Consider the following 21,058-nt stretch of genomic DNA (forward strand, 5'->3'; position numbering starts at 1 on the left):
TTGGAATAAATAACATTGTTTACTTATTGCTAATGCTTATAAAATTTTCAATATCCATGTATACTTAAAATATGGTGTTACAAAGAAAACTGGAACATAGTATATTACTGAAATAAATGTTTATCACCCTTTTATGTTCTTTTCTTTCTACAAATAATTCTTAATCTAAAGGTCCAAGTGTGGGAATCGCAGATCAGTATCTCGCAGATTGTCAGCGATCCATTGTTCAGCTTGTTGTGTCATCTCCTCGTCGAAGTAGTCGCGCCAACCACCAGCCTTGCCTTGAGTGTAATAAGTAAATACATTGTTATAAATTGGCATCGTTTTTAAAGTGAGAAATGATTCGTTTAACAGAACTTCAGCTAAAACTTACCCTTTCTAATAAAAGATTGTTCTCCCGTCAATTGAATGCCGAGTTCTTTCATGACGTCGTAGTTGACAGACTTATTATTCTTAAAATTGTCAATACTGAGGTGATCGCACAAACGTTCTATTTCCTCGTCTGAGAATTCTTTGCCAAAGAACTTAGTCACTCTATGCACCGATGCTTTCAAATCCTAAAACAGATATTTTTATTCTCATTTTGCTCAAAATATTAGTTAACTCAAATTGTCATGCCATATTTCCTGAGAGTATCACCTTGGAAAGTTCTTCGTAGAACAAGAAAAGCATATTGGGATGGTCTCTCTTTTCCCAAGCTTCTTTCAGGTGCTCGAAGAAGGGCGTCCAATGGTCTTTAAAACAAAAACATTAATCAATAGTTTTGCTACACAGGAGTGGTCGTACAGTACAGTCCTATCCTGAGTTTTCTGTTTTATAATTTAATTTGCCATGTCATCATTTCTTAATAGGTAGGTGAACTTACGCAAATCTTTCACAAAGAAATCCCAGTAGGTCTTGAAATCGCCGTTATAACCCTGCGTTCTCATGAGTCTATTGAGATGGTAGAAGGAGACTGCGACATCTCTTGGATCTCTCGCTACATATATCATCTTGGCTGTATCGAGCAGTGTGGGGGGTAAGAGCGAGAGCGGCATGTGGGACTTGATGAATCGCGGAGAAGGGGTGTTAGCGAGCTGCTCGGTCCCCGGCTGACAGACAAACTCAAGGGTCTTCAGCTTCTCCTCAGAGTGACTATTTTCTTCTATGAACTTCTCTTTGTTCATTGGATGAACGCAAATGGAAAATCTGCAACGTGAATTTAAAATGTAAGTAAGATTCTACCTGTGTACGTAATTAACCGAATTTTAACAATACGATTTATTTCTCAGGCAAAATGAAATGAGGTAAAAAGTGAGAATCACTGACATACACAATACGTGTACCTACGTTAATTTAATTGTCAGACGTATTTAAATATTATTTTTATATAAAAAGTACTTACTCCAAGAACGGGTAGCGTTCGGTCAAGGGTATAGCGTTAGATTTTTCATAATCTAAGTCATTGGCTACCATCCACACCAGTTCTTGTGTCCAAGTGGTGCCTGTAACCACCATCAAATAACATAATAATATTATTAAGTAGATAATACCACACTAAGCAACTCTTCTACTAGACGCTAAATAAATCCGTACCTGAGCGCGGGTAACTGGTAACAAAAACATCTGAAGGTCTTACTGGCATGTTGTAGATGTTTGCCGCTTCCTGTCTGTACTTCTGTGGGAAGAAATATTTCTTGGGGCCGACCTGGACAAAGCCATTGAACTCGCCTGAAAAGATGTGAGTAAGATATCATTCAGTTAGTACCTATTTAGTTTACATGAAGAAAGTTGGAATGCGTCAGGAAGTGCCTATTCACCCATTCATGAGCTACAAATGCCCGCCTGCCTACTACCTTATTTAACCTTTTGATTACATAATCGCTTATAGATATCTTTAATTTTGAAGTACACAATAGGAGCCGTTATTAACGATCAATAACATTACGGGGGTACCAATACTAGAGGTACAATCCAGTCAGACGCAGGCTCGTTGGTCTTAGATATGACTATAGTGCTTGATGCGTTCTACTTCGGTTTTAGCAAAACCTAAGCGAAATTTGAACCGACATCTGACATCCTAAAAATTAACACAGTTGGCCGCTGAATGGTGTTACGGAATTACGTGAAAAAATTGTCTGTAAAAAATATAGGAAATTGAAAAATCGATCGTACAGTTTTCCTAGTACGAACCTAGTTTACTTCGTCCAAATAAACGTGTGGGACCTTGGAAAATTAATTACAACTGCCGTTAAAAGGAACCATGATGTGAAGAGAAACTGATTTGACTGGCCTTGCTATCTATTTCCGCAAATCAACTTATAATTCTTGTTTGATGTATAAAAATAACTCTGTGTTATTATTTAAACCAGTTTTGTTAACTATGGTTAATACCTATTTTAAATTAATTGTTGCAGTAACGATATATCGACGGCTAGCGATAAATTTTACGTATCTCATGCGTTGCAATGGTTGCTCTGTCATGGATTAAATTTTCATACGGAATAAAATCAGTTCGACTGTCTGCGTGGCGCAGTGGTTTAGGTCGCCTCGCCAATACCATTGCGTCGGGAGATCGTGTGTTCGATTCCCACATGAAAACTCAACACGACTCAACCATGACTATGTAGTCATAGTCATGGTTAAGTCTCAGGTGTCATTTCTGAGCTTGGCAAAGTTTGACTGTATTTTTTCCAACAGTTAATTCAACAATTCAAAAGTAGTACTAATAAAACTAGGGGTGACGATATAAAAAATACATCTGGGTAACAAAAATCACTTCTAAACTATCATATCAAAGTTGTTGCTCAGATGCCGAATACAATCAATGTTGACAGAACAATCTTTAACCTATTTACGTTTGTATTGTATAGGTCATTGACTGATAAGTTATACCAGAATCACGCCTGTGTAGTCAATTGTTTTATCTATACATACAAAACAAATAATAAAAGTTCAACTTGACTATCGTTGATAGTAGAGTTCACTATGTGTTTGTGTTTACTCATAAATAATTAAATAACGCATCGCTGCATAATTTAATATACAAGTTATGGTACTTACAATATACTTACGTATCAATATTGAGTCACGACTCCTATTTCTTTCTATGTAATCGTATAATTTTAATTTATATTTTATGTTTAAATCAAATTAAAGTAAAAGTATTTATGCGATATATTTGTTAGGCCTATTTACCTATGTATATTATGTAACTGTTATTTCTGTGTATAAATGTAATATAAAATATTAAGTTGTTAATATTTTTAGAATAACATGTAGCTGTGCATATGTATAATAACAATATTCTTTATTTGCGCAAATATATAAATTTCAAATAAAAACTGTAGTCGTTTATAATACGAGAGGTAGCGTTAGATCTAACAGTAGACTTAAGTAAAATAAATATAGGTATAGGGATATAAATTAAATTGCTATAGATAGAACTGCAACAGCTTATATTACCTTACCTGTCGGTATTTATACGAAAGGTAAACGTTATGAATAAATAATACGATATTGAATAATTACATTTGCTTACTTTGTTATAAGTTAGTCATTCTGAATAGCAAGTAACATTGTTATGATAGTAAACAGATCACGTAGACACTTTCATCTTTGTCGTATTCATGTGGAATGGTATTAAATTATCTTGCTTCATTCCATTTAAGAGAAGATAATACACGATTAAGTTATAACTAGACGAAATTAACGTTAATTTAGTTCATTAAATCGTATGTAAAAAGTAGCTTTTATTGTTTAATTAAACAATTATGATAGTTCAGTTATTATTTAAGACAGCTTTATAATATTACTATAGATTTTATCAAGATATAAGCATTATAAATAACTAACCAGACAGTGTAATACTTACATATAAATTAACTTACCTTTAAAGTATTCCAACAACTTTTTGGTTTGCTCCGGTTCTACATCTTTGATTTCGAAAGGGAATTCCGTACCCATGATAACTTGGCAACTAACACAATTTTATTAAAATATCAAAATTTATTCTGGATATTTAATAACTAGATATTTTTTTTTATTTTATATTATATTTGACGATATAAAGTTAATGTTTTAAAATGAGTCGTAAGCGGGCACGAGCAACAGGCGTGACAGCGTGCGCGGTACTGCGATCAGCGTCTTTCGAGAATCAAATTAACTTCAACCTCCATAAGGTTCATATCACTTAAGTTTACTAACGAAGTAACGAATGCAGTCCGTCCTTAAGATTTAGACTGTCGTATACATATAACTGGTTCTGCATTAAATGCAGTTACATTTTAATATAACGTTCAAGGAACAGATTGAAGGCTGCGTCATATACGTGATTGTATTTATTGGAATCAAGCTCTACTTCCTAGAGTGGTGGCCCTCGAACGGTTTCATGACTGACTTATTGTTTACTTCTTTTTTCAAATGGTTTTTTATTAATTGTCTGTTTTACCAGAAACGATTGCTTAGTTGAAAGCTTCACGTTTCCTTAAAATGTATTGGCGCGGTAGTTATATCTGTACGAAAAAAACTAATATAAATATAGAATACAGACATAATAAATGAATAGTATTAGTTATAACATTAGCTAGTTATCTTTCTTATATTCTGTAGATTAGTTAAATAGGTCCACTTTATATAATACTTTATAGATTAGATAATAAATCAACTATAATTTTTCCATTAGATACTCTAAAACACAGATTAATGTCCCTTTTAATATTATTAGGATTAATCTTTGTTATCCATTCGCTTTTGAAGTATTCAACGCTCATACAGATTTATTAATCTATTTGCCAAGAAAATTGGCTACTCTACGTATGAACTCCAGCAAATTGTATAAAATAATGATTAGTAGTCTTTCTGTTTCATTTAGAAGTCCGGTACAGGGTCCAAAAATTCCAGTCAGGCGCTGGTTAAAGATAGTTTCAGTGCGGACAATAAATTCAGTATAGTAACAACGTGAGCCCACCTTATCAATTGCTACTTAAGTTGTGCGGAAATTGTAACGAACTTACGTTGAGCTACTAGAATAATGAGAAAAGAGGAATCAGCCAACAACATTTGTTTGAAATTTTAACAATAACATGGACTCCAAAATTGTGTTTCATAATTATTTTCTCACAGGTGAAAGTAGAAACAAAGATGTGTGAACTCTAATAAACATAAAATTTCTTTAATTAAGTTCGAGACAGACAAAAATAACTGTTATTTTGTCAACAATCGTCATGTAACTTACTTCAGAAAGTTGTTAATAAAGACAAAATAATATATTTTGATAGTGCCTTTTCTCACACGCTTCCTTGACCTACTCTAATACACAGAAATGTTATGGAGCTTTATCATGTGTTTCGTACAACGTTGAATACTTATTGTAAAATGCAGATAAGTTACAGGCGAAGAAATAATCAATAGTGTTAGATATACGACGTATATAGACAACGCGTTTGCGAATCTATCACCAACTACATCTCTATATTATGTACCTATCTCATTCTTTAGAAACTATCTACCTACCTCTTGCTGCAGGACCATTGCCATGATTTTATGCTCAGAGCGTCTGCATCGCTAACGACGCAAATATCACTAAAAGACATTTGCAAAATATTTTCTGCAGGAGTCATAGAGAGTATAAACCCAAGTCGTACAAAACGTTGTAACTATTCTCTTGAAAAGTTGTTTGTGATAATAAAGTTGGAAGACTCTTGCTGAAGTAGAACCTGATAGTTTTGTAAATGGCAACTAATTATTATCCAAGTTACAAAAGGATCTTTCTATCTTGTCTGCATATAACACAAACTTATTTGCAAAAAGATTTAATACTCAAATATTAAATAAAACTTAAGAAAGTACGAAGATCGGAGAAGATTGCCAGCAAGTTGAGGAGGCATTTTACATACTGCTTATATGGTGCCTGAAACTAACTTTAATAGCTTTAATTTCCTTTACGGAAATAAATCAAGATGAATGATGATGTTTACGCAAACAATCACCAATTCGTTTAACTTTTCGCAGCATCTGAAGGTAAATCAGTAACAAAATAAATTATTCTTATTTTATATAGATCAATTCACAATAATGACGCAGCAATAACCTTCTCTCAAGTGTGTAACAACAATTTATGATAATCCATGTCTAGTAGACGACAGCAAATATAATCGTTACTGAAGCGTAATAAGATGTGGAATAAAATAAGTAAATCCAGTCTATTCCTGAAAACTTTTCCGTAAAGGAACGAGGCTTTAGAAATCTTATTTCATAGTAACTTTAATAATATCATGTTAGGCTCTTTGTGAAGATAATGTGGGAATCAATTCCTGGAAAACTGAGTGACATCTTTTTTCAAATATACTTTACGAATGGATAAAAAAGGTCACATTAGGGACACAATAAATTATCGAAATAATGTATGATCGCGTCGGTGTCATTTCGTCCTACAAATACTTCTGAGTTTTACAAAGTTGATAAAAATCTAAACATATTTATATGGATAAGATATATTTTATAACTCATATAGCAATGTGTGCATCGCTTCGTATTAAGTAATCAGTACCTTGCACATTTTTTAATCGATAGCAGTGTTTTCAAAACAATTATGGAAGAAAGTAATACTTTGCCGTTTCCTTATAAATTCGAATATGTTTCACCGGAGGAGCAAAAAGTAATGAGCGCTATTTACAAAGGTAAGTAGTCATGGCTTAGAAACATGTGCAAGCCGAAAAAAAAAACATTCTTTTGGGATTTTTTTGTGGTTTACTAATGATAGAGAGATACGAGTCTTATTTTGATGACAAGACGCCGCGTTTTATAAATTTTCTTGGTTGCTGAGCTGTGAAATTAGCGATGATTGTTTCGGTAGGCGCTCAATGTGTATTGCATCCTAGGCTCACTGACGGCGAAGAAAAACATTGTGATGGTTTGCATGCCTACATTTCTTGAGGGCATGCCAAGTCCTAAATCCGCACTTGGCCAGCGTGGACTAGAGGCCTATAAATTCTCCCTTGGTAAGACATTGGAGACCCTTGCCCAACAGTAGGACAGAATTCACAGAAACCCCAGTAAAAAGGCTTTACTATAGATGACTAATTTGTGATTTCTAAGCGTATTTCATACTTTTTTTTATGGGTTATGACCTCATTAAAACTTGAATATACAAGTTTTGAATACGTTGCGTCACGGGTCTCGGAAAAATACTTTTGGTCCGGTTGTAACAGTGCCATGATTGCCAGCATCAAGATTTTGAAATGTTCGTCAGGGTACTCGTTTCATGAGGAATTTATTGTACGTACTCGACTTAAATGGCCCCAGCGCAGATCCATGTCGAGCACCGATAATAATTGACGTTATATGACATTGTGATAAATTAATGTTATCAGGTGCTATTTGTATAGCAACAAAGATTACTATTATCTTGATCATTGTATTTGTGTTTTCAATGAAATCGGCTATAAACTTACTATTATTGAAAATTGACGATATGGATTTTATAGCAGTCTTAAATATTTGTGATCACCCCCTCGAGAGATTGGGATAAGATTAGAACAGTATGTCCATTCTACAAACAATAAAAAATACCAACTAATATCACAACCAATAAATATTTGACTGTTTCTTAAGTCAAGTGGAACATGTTAATAACTGAAGAGACCGAACTGTTTCGTAAATCTGTGTCTAATATATTCAAATAATTTCCAACCTCGACAAGTAATGACCACCATTAAAATAAGTAATATTATTCTGTATTTCAGTGCCATCTTTGTTCGGTAGACTAGGTCCTAATGGCACCATAGTTACTAAAGATTACATGAAGGATGCTGCTAACATTTACAACATGCCGCTACGTTCAACTGACATATTTGTTGGCAGTTATCAACGATCAGGTAAATAAGGCCCTTATGGCTAGGCCACAATACTGCGTTGCGTCGACGCGTCGCTAACTATTGCAGCGTCTGTCTATGAAACTAGTATTGCTGTGTGACGTCGTTTTTGCGATGCGTCATCGCAACGCAGTGTTGTGACTTCGCCCTTACGAAACGAAAACGAATATTCGTTAAATATTCGAGTATTTCTTATCACCATTCTATTCGTTATATAACAACCGTCGAACTATGGTACAAGAATATTAGGCATGTTTATCCGATACCTACTCCATTGAAAAAAAGAATAAAAAAGGTCATAAACAAACACCTTCAGTATTTGACGAAATTTCGTTTCCACAAACATCTTATGTTATAACATTGTCTTATACACTGTAGTACCATGATAATAACATGATGCCTAATATATTTTAGGAACGACGTGGACTCAAGAGCTTGTCTGGCTACTGATGAATGACTTCGATTACGTCACTGCAGCAAAGATTCCGCTCACAAAAAGATATTCTTTTATAGAGTGAGTTAAACGAAAAATTTAAAAATGAACTACACAAAAACAAACCATTTTTGATTTGTTGTGTGTTGCCTGTGCTAATGTGCAAATTGTTCTTTCAGCCACTTCATGTTAATCAATATAGACCGAATAGACGAAGTTTTAAAAGCTGGATTTGATCCAAGTTTGGATTTACAAATGATAAAATCATCTTTGATAGCAACGGCTCAGCCATCAATGAGACGGCTGGCTGCGGTGCCGGAGTCTACTCCCCGCTATATCAAGACTCACTTGCCTATGTCTCTGCTGAACCCGAAGCTACTGGACACCGCTAAGATGTTGTATGTCGCTCGAGACCCGCGAGATGTCGCCGTGTCTTGCTATCATCACGCTAAACTCTTCATGCTTATGCAATTTCCTGGTGGTTTTAAACAATTTTGGAATCTATTCTACAAGGATTTATGTAAGGAGAATATCTAAATGCTGTTATAAAGAAACTATAAGAGTGTCGACTCGCAAATAAAATTATATGTCTCAAAAGAAACTATAATTACCGTGATACATTATTAAACACAGGACCAGAAATTAATTTGACTGAAGATCTAATTTATCAGATGTAATTATTATAACTCAATTTTTCTTCTTTTCAGCTGTACTATGTCCAATAATAGATCACGTAAAAGAAGCATGGGCACTGAGGCATCACCCTAATATGCTGTTTTTGTTTTATGAAGAGCTATCACAAGTACGTACCTACAAAACATACAGGTAGACTTTATTATATTCATCATACGCCGCACTGCTTTCTCCACATCAGTTTGAAGAAGCAGGTCTAATTTTCCATTTCACTGGAAACATTCGCAGGATCTTCCAGCGTCTATAAGTAAAGTCGCAGATTTTCTCGGCAAGAGCGTGAACCAAGAACAAATGGATCGCTTACGTGAACACCTCAACATCAAAAACTTCAAAAACAATAAATCGGTTAACTTTCAAGAATTAAGGGATCTTGGAATGCTTGCCGATAATGAATCTTTTGTCAGAAAAGGTATTTAGTTTGTTAGGCCAACAATGAACTTATCATGTATCTCAGTTTACAACTAGTGTAGGTGTACATCAAATTGATAGCAACTATGCAAAACATTGCTGCATTGACCTAACGTGTTAATCACTATAATCTAAGAGAGAAAACAATGTACAGTATAGCTTTCAAACTGTTGTCAACTGAGATACGTGACAGCTCCCAAGTTCTCTAGTTACAAATGAAGTTACATTCTTAAATAAATGATTCATATCTTCAGGCAAGGCTGGTGGTTGGCGCGACTACTTCGACGAGGAGATGACACAACAAGCTGAACAATGGATCGCTGACAACCTGCGAGATACTGATCTGCGCTATCCTGATATAAATAATTAATAATGAGAGTTAAAGTATTGTGCTTAGGTATTTCATGTTTTTGAAACACTAAACATTACCTAAACACCTGTTGGTTTTTTATTTTCTCTAGTATCTATACTCTAAAACTATACACCGTCCTTATTTAGGTTTTTGACTAGCACTTGGCTAGCGTGATAAATTTAAAACGTAGATGGCGTTTTAATAAATTTATCAACATTTGAAAAACTAATTTGTTCAGGTTTCATTATTTGAAAATCTAAGATAGATAATGCATTTTTAAAATGAAACCATTTTTAAAAATAATTTGACATAAGTAAAGTTAATATAATATGAAAAAGTATTATATTAGTAGGATAGTAGAATAGTGTAACTGACCACGGCTGTTCTAATTAATATTATTTAATAAAGCTATTCATAAAAATAAAATTGTAATTAAGGAAACAGAAGGATCTTGGTAATTTATCAATAATAACTCATTGTAATGTAATCTTCGTCAAACAAACAAAGATAAATATTTTAATGATAGTATTTATTTGTTCCAGCTTCGACCTTCTTTTAGATTCTTCTCAATTATTATTATTATTGTTCTAATAATGCATGTTAACAATTACATGCAATTTAACTCGGATTAGATATCCTTTTATTATCTCTAGATATAAAACAATATTTATTCGCCTTCAAGTACTTATGTATTATTATTTATTATCGATCGTACAATTAGTGACCGGCGCAGTTTTATATTAGATAGACATATTCTGAAAGAAACATGGAAGAAAAGAAAAGTTTACCTTTTCCATATGAATTCGAGCGTCTTAAACCAGAGGAGAAACAACTTTTAGAAAATATTTGCAAAAGTACGTATTAGTGTATATTTTTTAAATCATATGTTTTTCTAGGCTACAGACCTTTTCTAAAGTGATTTAATTATGACTGTTAGCTAACCGAAGGATAGGCTTTTCTACTGATAAACGACTAATAAAACTATGCTAACTAACTCATATTTAATGTCCAATTAAAGTCGATTACGTATCAATGCAAACTTGGTTAAATTAAGAAATTTTTATGCCATGAAGAATGATAACATGTCTATAGTATTCATATAGGTACTATGCAGTATTGTGCTTACAGTTCAAAATACGGAGATCTGGAATCAAAAACAAAAAAATTTCACGACGACAATAATGCCTGTGGTTTTAATAACTTTCCGAATATTATCTTACTGGAATTAAAAACTTCTTTTGTCCATTCTAGTTCCCTGTGACTTCGTTCGCCTGGGCCCCAGTGGTACTATAGTCACCAGCACTTACATGAAAGATGCTGTTAACATCTACAACATGCCGCTGCGTCCAACTGACATATTTGTTGGCAGCTATCAACGATCAGGTTAACACAAGAAAAACTTCGTTGCTAAATATATAGTTCCTATGGGACGAAATATTCTTGAGATACAACTGTTTATATTCTAGGAACGACATGGACCCAAGAACTCGTCTGGCTATTAGCGAATGACTTAGATTATACCACTGCAGCAAATGTTCCACTTGTGCGAAGATACCCATTTATCGAGTAAGTACTAAAATATTATATTATATTCCTTTATCTGACTCCACCTGAATCATCTGCAATAGATGGACACAGGCCAATGACGATGACTAAAATACTGACTCCAAACAATTGAGACAAAAAAATTCATCGCAATCGGTCAAACCAGTAAATAGGTATGAAGTATCTAGCACAAAAGAACAGACGAATAATAATTGTGATGATCGATTTATTAAAATTTATAATTTAACTGATCACAAAATGAGTTGAGCCTTTGCTTTTACATAAACTCATCTTTGAACATGAGAAATTAATACGATTCTTGCTTTTCAGTATGTTCATGACTATAGATATTGACAGAATCGATGAAGTATTGGAACGTATATATGATCCAAGTATAGACAAAGAAAAAATCAAACCTTTTGTGATGATGATGGGTACTCCAGTGTCCGGTCTGCTCGCTTCGATACCGGAGTCTGTTCCTCGCTTCGTGAAGACTCACCTGCCCATGTCTCTGCTGAACCCCAAGCTACTGGACACCGCTAAGATGGTGTACGTCGCTCGAGACCCGCGAGATGTCGCTGTGTCTTGCTTCCATCACGCACAATTGTTTAAACTTGCCCAATTTAAAGGTGGTTTTAAGGAATTTTGGGATATTTTCCACAAGGGTTTATGTAAGTCAAATTTTGTTTTTAAATTTCTCAGAAATTTGTGGTTTATTTGTAAGGCTAAAGTTCTGCAGATAACTTTAAAAAAATTGGAACTAAATGTATCCGATTACTTACCTGAAAGTAACCATATATCGTAAATCAAATATATTGGGTAGCAGAAGTTTTATATGATTATATTTTTTATTTCAGACGTACTATGTCCTATATTCGAACATGTAAAAGAAGCGTGGGCATTGAGGGACCACCCTAACATGCTGTTCTTGTTCTATGAGGATCTATCCAAAGTAAGAATATAATAAAATGGCTTTTTAGTTCTGCCTCAGTTCGAATATTTTTCCCTAACGGGCGTAGAGTTGGAATAAAATACTTAATAAACTAAACTTGAATTAAGTTCAATAATCCTTAATAACACTCATAAAATTCGCAGGACCTACCGGCGTCTATTCGTAAAGTCGCAGATTTCCTCGGCAAGAGCTTGAACCAGGAACAAATGGACCGTCTGTGTGATCATCTTAGTATTGAAAACTTCAAAAATAACAAGTCAGTCAACTTTGAAGATTTTAGGGAAAATGGAATGCTCGCATCTTCTGAAACCTTTATCAGAAAAGGTAATTTATCGTTTAATAGCCATAAGACATTGCATTTTTATCGTTTAACGTTTGTCTTTATAATTTTAATGTTATCAGGTAAGACAGGCGGATGGCGTGAATACTTCGACGAGGAGATGACGCAACAAGCGGAACAATGGATCGCTGACAATTTGCGAAACTCTGATCTTCGTTACCCCAATATGGACATTAAATTTTAATGAATTATATACTTTTTGTAAATATACGTATAGGATACTTAGCAAATTAGAACTTCGTTTTTTTCTAAACCTATCGACATTTTTTAGGGATGAGACCGTTTGCTGAACTTATAACGTGAGTTCGTAACGCACAACTAGAATTGTAGTCTGGTTATAAGGTATTTGCTATAAAAAAGAAATGACGAAGTCTTTAACCCATGTTAACAATTACATGCAATCAATTATTTAAAATGAATATGGCGCGAAGGTGTCGTCCCACATGTTGCGTCCGAAACCAAGGTCCTGCCCATACTCCAAGGCAGCAACGAGATACCTCTCGTCCGTCTTCCCATCGTCGCGCGCCAGCCCATTAGGTTCTAGCAGGGCTGGTAAACCCGCGGCGGCAAGAGACCGACGAATGACGTCATTTAGATGGGCGCGATGCGAGAACTGACCCGCACTCTTACTACAAGAGAGACCATGGTGCCCGAGCCCGCCGACTGCTTCCCCGCAGTAACGACGATGCGGAGAAACACATGAGGCTCCTAAACGAAGATATGTGGCGATGTGGAACATGGAATCATCAAGCATGGTACCAACGTTCAACGAAGGGAGAACCTGATGCCAAAACCCCGATTCCCATTCCCCCACAGCCAGAAGGCGAGCACGCTCAGCAGAAGTGGCAGATATTATTCAAATATTTTCCATAAACCAACTGCTGAGCGGCGTGTCCCAATGTCTCTGGGAGATCAAATTTCAAGGCAAATCTGTATTTGGAAAAGCCATTTTAATGCGTTCATGGCATCGGTCTTACACGACACTTTAGAATTAACCAGTGTGGGAGCTACAATTTTGATTAGATAATTTGGATTAGATATCGTTTTATTATCTCTAGTTATATCATTATGTTTATTCACCTTTAAGCACTTCTGTATTATTATTTATTATCGCTTACACAATCAGTGAACAGTGCAGTTTCATATTTGATAGACGTATTTCTGGAAGAAACATGGAAGAAAAGAACAATTTACCGTTTCCATATGAATTCGAGCATCTTAAACCAGAGGAGAAACAACTTACGGACAGTATTTACAAAAGTATGTATTAGTTAGTGTGTATTTTAAAAATATACGTTTTTAAAATTTTATGTTTTTTCTAGGCTACAGGACCTTTTCAAAGTTTTATACCTGTGACTATTTGATAATAGTAGGATAGGCTATTTATAATAATTTATTTGCTAGGAATGTGGTAATAACAAAGATGTCAATAACTTTCTTTTTCTTTTCTTATCAACGATTAATAAAACAATACTTACTAACTAAATGTTTGTGTCGAGTTATCGTCAATTACGTATCAATGATAACTTGGTTAAATTTAGAAATTTATGGTAGCATTACTGTAGAATTCATAATAATATACTATATTAAAAATTCGGAGATCTGGAATCAGAAAACTATAATTGCAATTTCACGACGACAGTAATGTCTGTGATTTATAATGATAATTAAATAACTTTCTGAACATTACCTTACTGCAACTAAAAAGTTATTTTGTCCTTTTTAGTTCCCTGTGACTTTGGTCGCCTGGGTCCCCGAGGGACTATAGTCACCAGCACTTACATGAAGGATGCTGCTAACATTTACAACATGCCACTGCGTCCAACTGACATATTTGTTGGCAGTTATCAACGATCAGGTAAACACAAGAACCTCGTCGCTAAATATATAGTTCCTATGAGACCAAAAATTCTTGAGATACTACTGTTTATATTCTAGGAACGACATGGACCCAAGAACTCGTCTGGCTATTAGCGAATGACTTGGATTACCACTGCAGCAAATGTTCCACTTGTGCGAAGATACCCATTTATCGAGTAAGTTCTAAAATAATTATTAGATTATTAGGACTAAATGGGATGTACCACCTTTCAAACAAGAAAAATAAGTATGATAGTTACAATTTTTTTAGAAGTACCTAGTATTACCTACCTAGTATTTTTGAGCCTATGCACTACATAGCTACTAACCATAACATAGCAGAAGTTTTATGTGACTCTCGCTTTTCAGCATGTTCATGCATTTAGATACAGACAGAATAGATGAAGTTTTGGAACGTATATATGATCCAAGTATAGACATAGAAAAAGTCAAACCTTTTGTGATGATGATGGGTACTCCAGTGTCCGGTCTGCTCGCTTCAATGCCGGAGTCTGTTCCTCGCTTTGTGAAGACTCACCTGCCCATGTCTCTGCTGAACCCCAAGCTACTGGACACCGCTAAGATGGTGTACGTCGCTCGAGACCCGCGAGATGTCGCCGTGTCTTGCTTCCATCACGCTCAATTATTTAAACTTGCCCAATTTAATGGCGGTTTTAAAGAATTTTGGCATATTTTCTACAAGGGTTTATGTAAGTAATTTTTTTTTGTCACTTCACAATTCCCCATGAGTCTGTTTTCGTTTCACAGTCAGTTTTTGCGATAGCTAGCGCAATCATATTATGCAAAGCGACCATACAATTAAATACTTAAACAACCTTCCCAAATGAATAAACAGTACCTATATTTTCTTTCTGACTTTATAAAATTTAGTTATTTTATTTCTTAGCGGCACACGGTTATATATTTTTACTTATATGAAAATTCGAAAAAAAAAGAACTTGCAACTTATGTTTTCATACATATAATTAATGTAGTTTTTAAAATAAACTGTAACTAGCAAAACTTTCTGAGTACTGTGGTATTTGATAATATGATTATATTTTTTAATTCAGATGTGCTGTGTCCCATATTCGAACATGTAAAAGAAGCATGGGCATTGAGGGACCACCCTAACATGCTGTTCTTGTTCTACGAGGATTTATCGAAAGTAAGGATATATTAATCTCTGCATCACCCCAAAGTAAGGCTCCTACACACGGTGCTGCCGGCAGCACCGTTGGGTTGCTGGCGGGTCATTCGTCTTGCCGGCGTCTACTAGCGTTATATGTGACTGTCAATAATCCTTAATAACATTTAGAATGTTTGCAGGATCTACCATCGTCTATTCGTAAAGTAGCAGATTTTCTCGGCAAGAGCTTGAACCAGGAACAAATGGACCGTCTGTGTGATCATCTTAGTATTGAAAACTTCAAAAATAACAAATCAGTCAACTTTGAAGATATCAGGGAAAATGGAATGCTCGCATCTTCTGAAACCTTCATTAGAAAAGGTAATTTTATCGATTAATAGCCATAATTCAGTGCATTTTTATCGTTTAACGTTTGTCTATATAATTTTAATGTTATCAGGTAAGACGGGCGGTTGGCGTGAATACTTCGACGAGGAGATGACACAACAAGCGGAACAATGGATTGCTGACAATTTGCGAAACTCTGATCTACGTTACCCCAATATGGACATAAAATTTTAAGAAATTATATAAGTTGTTTTTGTAATATAATGAAATTTTAAGAAATTATATGCCTTTTGTAAATATACGTCCTTATTAACTTTAACTTTGTCTTTTTTTTAATCCTATCGATTTTAGGGACGAGAAACAAGAAACGTGAGTTCGTAACGTACAACTAGAAGTCTAGTCTGGTTATAAAGTATTTGCTATAAGAAAGAAATGACGAAGTCTTAAACCCGAAATAAATTGACTCAATGTAACCAAACTCAATTGTAGTTTTCCTTTTGCTAAGATCACGATTAAAAATTGTCTAAATACTAGCATCAAGATGGACCGACGACCTGGTAAGGGTTGCCGGAGTCCGATGGATGAGGGCGGCCCAGGACCGGTCCTATTGGCGCTCGATGGGGGAGGCCTTTGTCCAGCAGTGGACGATTCCCGGCTGAGATGATGACTAGCATCAAACGGAGAAATGGAAACAATATTGCCACAGGATATACAATAATCTCTTAACCTTAACGTTAGAATTGACGACGAAAACAACAAGTGAGTAAGTTTTTTAAAAGCATCGATGAATATATGAAATTAGTCACTAAGCTGTTGGATTTGTATAAAACCTTATCTTAAGTATATTATAGTTATCTATGATTACGAGTACGTCAATTAAAGGACTTTGAGATAGCACCACCCCCAGCCCAGCCCCCAACTACAGCAGGCAGTAAAATGCATTGTCATGAGAGAAAAGCAATTTTTTTCACATTAATTATATAGATAAAAATGACTACTCAAAGTTACAAACAACAATATATAGATAGAATAATATGAGTGACTTTTGACAGTCAAGTAACCTTGTATTGAGGCGCTTGTAGCCAGTTGCGCTCACCAGTCGGTAAACGACCTATGTATAGCGCGGTATTTCCATAGATGGGTGATCGCATAGTGGTATCTGAACTGGGCCTCTCCGTGCTGCAGAGGGCACGTAAAAAGACAGTCCCGGTTGATGTCAATCAAGATAACAGTCGTTACACCACGTCAAAGGTCTTCGGGAGGGCTTGAACAACTTTGACACTAGGTTGACCACTGACTGAACGATCAGAGACCGTTTTGTCTTTAAAATCAGTTTCAATGACATATCTATAGAAAGTGATAGCCTATTTAGATAGAAAGTAACTGATGTTGCTTAGTGGAATCGATCTATCTCTATTTGACCGTACGCTATTGGAACGCATCGTAGAGGGAAAAGATCACGTCCATTGAGATTCATATGTCCGTATCAACTGTAGCAATTATCCTCTTAAATTTCATCAACATACTATCGTATTATTGGGTTCTGTTATGCCTAATAACAATTACAAGCAATTAATCTCGGATTAGATATGACCTTTATCTGCAGATATAAAGCAATATAATTGAAATTAAAGTGGTACAGATCTATAAAACATTTAAATAGTTAAGAATAAATAACTCAATGAGTTGTGCCAACCGCGTTTTTTGCTGTTTTCGTCGAAGTGAAGGAGAAAAGAAAAGGATGTCTTTTCCATACGAATTTAAGGAGGTTAAGCCGGAGGAACTAAAATTATTAAAAAATGTTTACAAGGGTAAGTAGTATTTGTAAAGTTAGTGTGCTTTTGTGATAGTGGGAGAGCTGAAGATGGGCGACGACATATCTATACTAATATCATAAAGCTGAAAAGTTTGTTTGTTTAAACGCGCTAATCTCAGGAAATTGTCCGGTTTGAAAAATTCTTTCAGTGTTAGATACCCCATTCAAAGCTATAGGCTATATATCATCACGCTACGACCAGCAGAGTACCAGTTAAAAATGTGACGCAAGCGAAGTTGCGCGGGTCAGCTAGTAGGTACATAATTGAGACGTTGTTCTGCCTGGTACAGAGTTCTACCTGGCCACTTGAACTTAGATATTTCTGCAGGACTGTGTTTATAGTTAAACTTGGTTTGTATTTCAGTGCCGTACCGGTTCGGTCGTCTGGGGCCTAGTGGGACCATAGTGACTGCAGCGTACATGAAGGATGCCGCTAACATTTACAACATGCCGCTGCGTCCTACTGATGTATTTGTAGCCAGTTATCAACGATCAGGTAAATCTTTGACTTCATGAGGAACACCAAGCCTAAGAGACCATTTGTAAAAAAGAAACGTTGTTTTTTTTACTGTTTTTGCTCTTGTGTCGCAAGGACTTTTACAAACATACAAACAACGGACACAAAGAAAACAACAACACAAACAGACCCGAAACAATTATTTGTGGATCGCACAAATAATTGCTACGTGTGGAAATCGAACCGACGACCTCCCAACGCAATGGTACCGGCCGCGGCATGGCGACCTAAACCACTGCGCCACGGAGGTAGACAAAATGTGTGTTTAAAATAAATGTTCGACAATATTAAACAAAACAAGCATATTTTTCCATTTGTTTGGGCTAATATTATTATCAGCCTTTTTCTTAAATAACATTGACGTAATAAATGCACATAATATTTCAGGTACGACATGGACCCAAGAGCTCGTGTGGCTGCTAGCAAATGACTTAGATTATACCACCGCGGCTAATGTACCACTAGTACATAGATATCCATTTATCGAGTGAGTAATTGTATGATCACATCTTACGTCACGTTTGCTATATCAGCTGATAGCTATGTTTATATTATTTCAGCATTTTCATGTCTATTGATACAGAACAAGTGGACGAAATCGTAAAATGTATTTGCGATTCAAGTATGAATGCCGAAAAAATTAGACAATATGTTAATATAATGGGTCAACCAGTGACCGGGATGGTTGCTGCTATGCCGGCATCAAAGCCACGCTTTATCAAGACACATGTGCCCATGTCTCTACTGAACCCTAAACTACTGGACACCGCTAAGATGGTGTATGTCGCTCGAGACCCACGAGATGTCGCCGTGTCTTGCTTCCATCACGCTAAGTTGTTCAAATTAATGCAATTCCCTGGTGGTTTTAAGGAATTCTGGAATCTATTCCACAGAGATTTATGTAAGTGAATTATATTCCATACTCAGTTTATTTATTGTACTCGACTAATCTACTAACTAACTATCTCTTTTATGTAAACTATATTTTGAAAGGATTAAAAACGAATAATAAGTCATTGCAATAACATTATGGTTATTTCAGATTTGTTTTGTCCGATATTCGCGCATGTGAAGGAAGCGTGGGAACAAAGGAATAACCCAAATATGTTGTTTTTGTTCTATGAAGAACTATCAAAAGTAAGCGTGTAACCATTTCTTACTTATTTCTTTTCTTTCTTATATTATATTGTATTCGACAGGACGCTCGTCTACATAATTCCATAGATAGCTGCAAAAACAGATGTTTAAATTCTTAAAAGTATTTAGTGCATAAAAAAATATTAATGTTCGTTGTTTTCAGGATCTCCCGGCGTCTATTCGTAGAGTGGCTGATTTTCTCGGCAAGAGCTTGAACCAAGAACAAATGGATCGTCTGTGTGATCATCTTAGTATAGAAAGCTTTAAAAAGAACAAATCAATAAACTTCGAAGAGATGAAAGAACTGGGGTTACTTGCAAAGGATGAAAGTTTTATCAGAAAAGGTAGAACATAGTTTTACTTAGGTAGTAGGTACTAGCATAAGCTTTCTGCCTTCACTGTCATCTCTTGCTTGTGTTCTTTCGCTGAATATGATTTATCATCCAAAGATAGACAAACAAACATACATTCAAAATTTGTAGCATTACATTGTGCCATGGAAGAGGACTAAGATTGTATTTAACGGATAATTGGCGCAGCGGTTAACGTGGTCACCTCGTCGCAAAAACCGTTGAGCCACGTGTGGTGGCTTCGATTTCAACCCAGGACAGTTATTTGTGTGAAGGGCACGAGTATCTGTTCTGAGTCTGGTTATCAAATGTATTTAATATGGATGTATTTAGAAGTATATAAGTATGTTTATCAGCTGCTTACTTTGGAATCAGACGACCAGTGAGTGTGTGAGATGTTCAATGATATTTATTTATTTACATTATCGAACAAGTGATTGTTTTCTCCAGGCAAGGCTGGTGGTTGGCGCGACTACTTCGACGAGGAGATGACACAACAAGCTGAACAATGGATCGCTGACAACCTGCGAGACACTGATCTTCGCTATCCGAGTGTCAACAAATAACCTGCATGACTTTATGTTTTCTTTAAATATTTGTAGCAGTAAATATAATGTAATAATATTTTTTTTGAAACAGTAACCTTTCGGAATTATCATTGCATCTCAGCCTCTTAATTTTATGTGATTTAATTATCCTACTAGTATTATAAATGCGAAAGTTTGTGAGAATGTATGGATGTTTGTTACTCTTTCACGCAATTACTACAGAACCGATTACGATGAAATTTGGTAGCTATATAGGTAGCTGAAGAATCAGAATAACACATAGGCTAGAGCGGAAAAGAAGGTAACCACAGGAAATCAGGCCTGCCTGAGCCTGTGTCATATTGAGTGCCCATCGGGTCGCTTTCGTAAGCAACTATTAAATGCCAAAACAGTTGTTAGCATAATATATTTATGTGTAGGTGTATCGAGCGCTTTGCAACTCGCGTGTTCTAGCGAATAAGCACAACAGTACGAAATTCACGCGAGAGCAGCCGCACGGGTCAGCTAGTATATACATATACATTATACATGTATGTATGTATAAAGCCTGCAGTCATTGTTGAGAGGTTGTTAGTTTGCTTAAATTATCTTTTTGTTTACTCACCCATTAGTAGTTTATCATTATTTCTACATCTATATCTATAAAATTCAAAGGTGATTGACTGATTGACTGACATAGTGATCTATCAACGCACAGCCCAAACACTGGAATAATCGGCCTGAAAATTGGCAAGCAGGTAGATGTTATGACGTAGGCATCCGCTAAGAAAGGATTTT

General features: G+C 35.5%; 3 protein-coding genes and 1 pseudogene across 3 annotated transcripts; 3 read left to right on the top strand and 1 right to left on the bottom strand.

Moving 5' to 3' along the window:
- On the bottom strand, positions 1-4,127 carry St4 (Sulfotransferase 4). Its single transcript, XM_076113741.1, has 7 exons — positions 3,870-4,127; positions 1,576-1,710; positions 1,385-1,484; positions 866-1,188; positions 640-734; positions 374-557; positions 1-281 (listed from the first exon to the last, which is right to left on the bottom strand). The coding sequence occupies exons 1-7, from the start codon at positions 3,943-3,945 to the stop codon at positions 166-168; spliced, it is 1,029 nt and encodes a 342-aa protein (XP_075969856.1). The 5' UTR covers positions 3,946-4,127; the 3' UTR covers positions 1-165.
- Positions 4,128-6,542: 2,415 nt separating this feature from the next.
- LOC142987859 (uncharacterized) lies at positions 6,543-12,812 on the top strand. The gene is made up of 14 exons (XM_076136798.1): positions 6,543-6,659; positions 7,725-7,856; positions 8,268-8,367; positions 8,466-8,806; positions 8,994-9,088; positions 9,208-9,388; positions 9,642-9,751; positions 10,488-10,593; positions 10,991-11,122; positions 11,206-11,305; positions 11,615-11,955; positions 12,142-12,236; positions 12,380-12,560; positions 12,639-12,812. Exons 1-14 carry the CDS (start codon positions 6,572-6,574, stop codon positions 12,758-12,760), a joined length of 2,124 nt encoding a protein of 707 aa, XP_075992913.1. The 5' UTR covers positions 6,543-6,571; the 3' UTR covers positions 12,761-12,812.
- Positions 12,813-13,689: 877 nt separating this feature from the next.
- Positions 13,690-16,185, top strand: LOC142972527 (sulfotransferase 1B1-like; annotated as a pseudogene).
- A 1,463-nt stretch (positions 16,186-17,648) lies between these two features.
- LOC142987860 (luciferin sulfotransferase-like) lies at positions 17,649-20,299 on the top strand. Its single transcript, XM_076136799.1, has 7 exons — positions 17,649-17,724; positions 18,094-18,225; positions 18,634-18,733; positions 18,807-19,147; positions 19,289-19,383; positions 19,547-19,727; positions 20,184-20,299. The coding sequence occupies exons 1-7, from the start codon at positions 17,655-17,657 to the stop codon at positions 20,297-20,299; spliced, it is 1,035 nt and encodes a 344-aa protein (XP_075992914.1). The 5' UTR covers positions 17,649-17,654.
- Positions 20,300-21,058: the final 759 nt, after the last annotated feature.

The sequence above is a fragment of the Anticarsia gemmatalis genome, chromosome 4, assembly GCF_050436995.1.
Source record: "Anticarsia gemmatalis isolate Benzon Research Colony breed Stoneville strain chromosome 4, ilAntGemm2 primary, whole genome shotgun sequence".
In the NCBI taxonomy this organism is placed as follows: domain Eukaryota; kingdom Metazoa; phylum Arthropoda; class Insecta; order Lepidoptera; family Erebidae; genus Anticarsia; species Anticarsia gemmatalis.

Coding starts and splice junctions, on each gene's coding strand:
- St4 (XM_076113741.1), bottom strand. CDS start 3,945: ATGGGTACGGAATTCCCTTTCGAAATCAAAGATGTAGAACCGGAGCAA. Junction 1,711..3,869: donor GTTGTTGGAATACTTTAAAG/GTAAGTTAATTT, acceptor ACATCTTTTCAG/GCGAGTTCAATGGCTTTGTC. Junction 1,189..1,384: donor GAACGCTACCCGTTCTTGGA/GTAAGTACTTTT, acceptor TTCACGTTGCAG/ATTTTCCATTTGCGTTCATC.
- LOC142987859 (XM_076136798.1), top strand. CDS start 6,572: ATGGAAGAAAGTAATACTTTGCCGTTTCCTTATAAATTCGAATATGTT. Junction 9,089..9,207: donor TTTATGAAGAGCTATCACAA/GTACGTACCTAC, acceptor AAACATTCGCAG/GATCTTCCAGCGTCTATAAG. Junction 10,594..10,990: donor TTTAGAAAATATTTGCAAAA/GTACGTATTAGT, acceptor TGTCCATTCTAG/TTCCCTGTGACTTCGTTCGC.
- LOC142987860 (XM_076136799.1), top strand. CDS start 17,655: ATGTCTTTTCCATACGAATTTAAGGAGGTTAAGCCGGAGGAACTAAAA. Junction 19,148..19,288: donor TCTATTCCACAGAGATTTAT/GTAAGTGAATTA, acceptor TGGTTATTTCAG/ATTTGTTTTGTCCGATATTC. Junction 19,384..19,546: donor TCTATGAAGAACTATCAAAA/GTAAGCGTGTAA, acceptor CGTTGTTTTCAG/GATCTCCCGGCGTCTATTCG.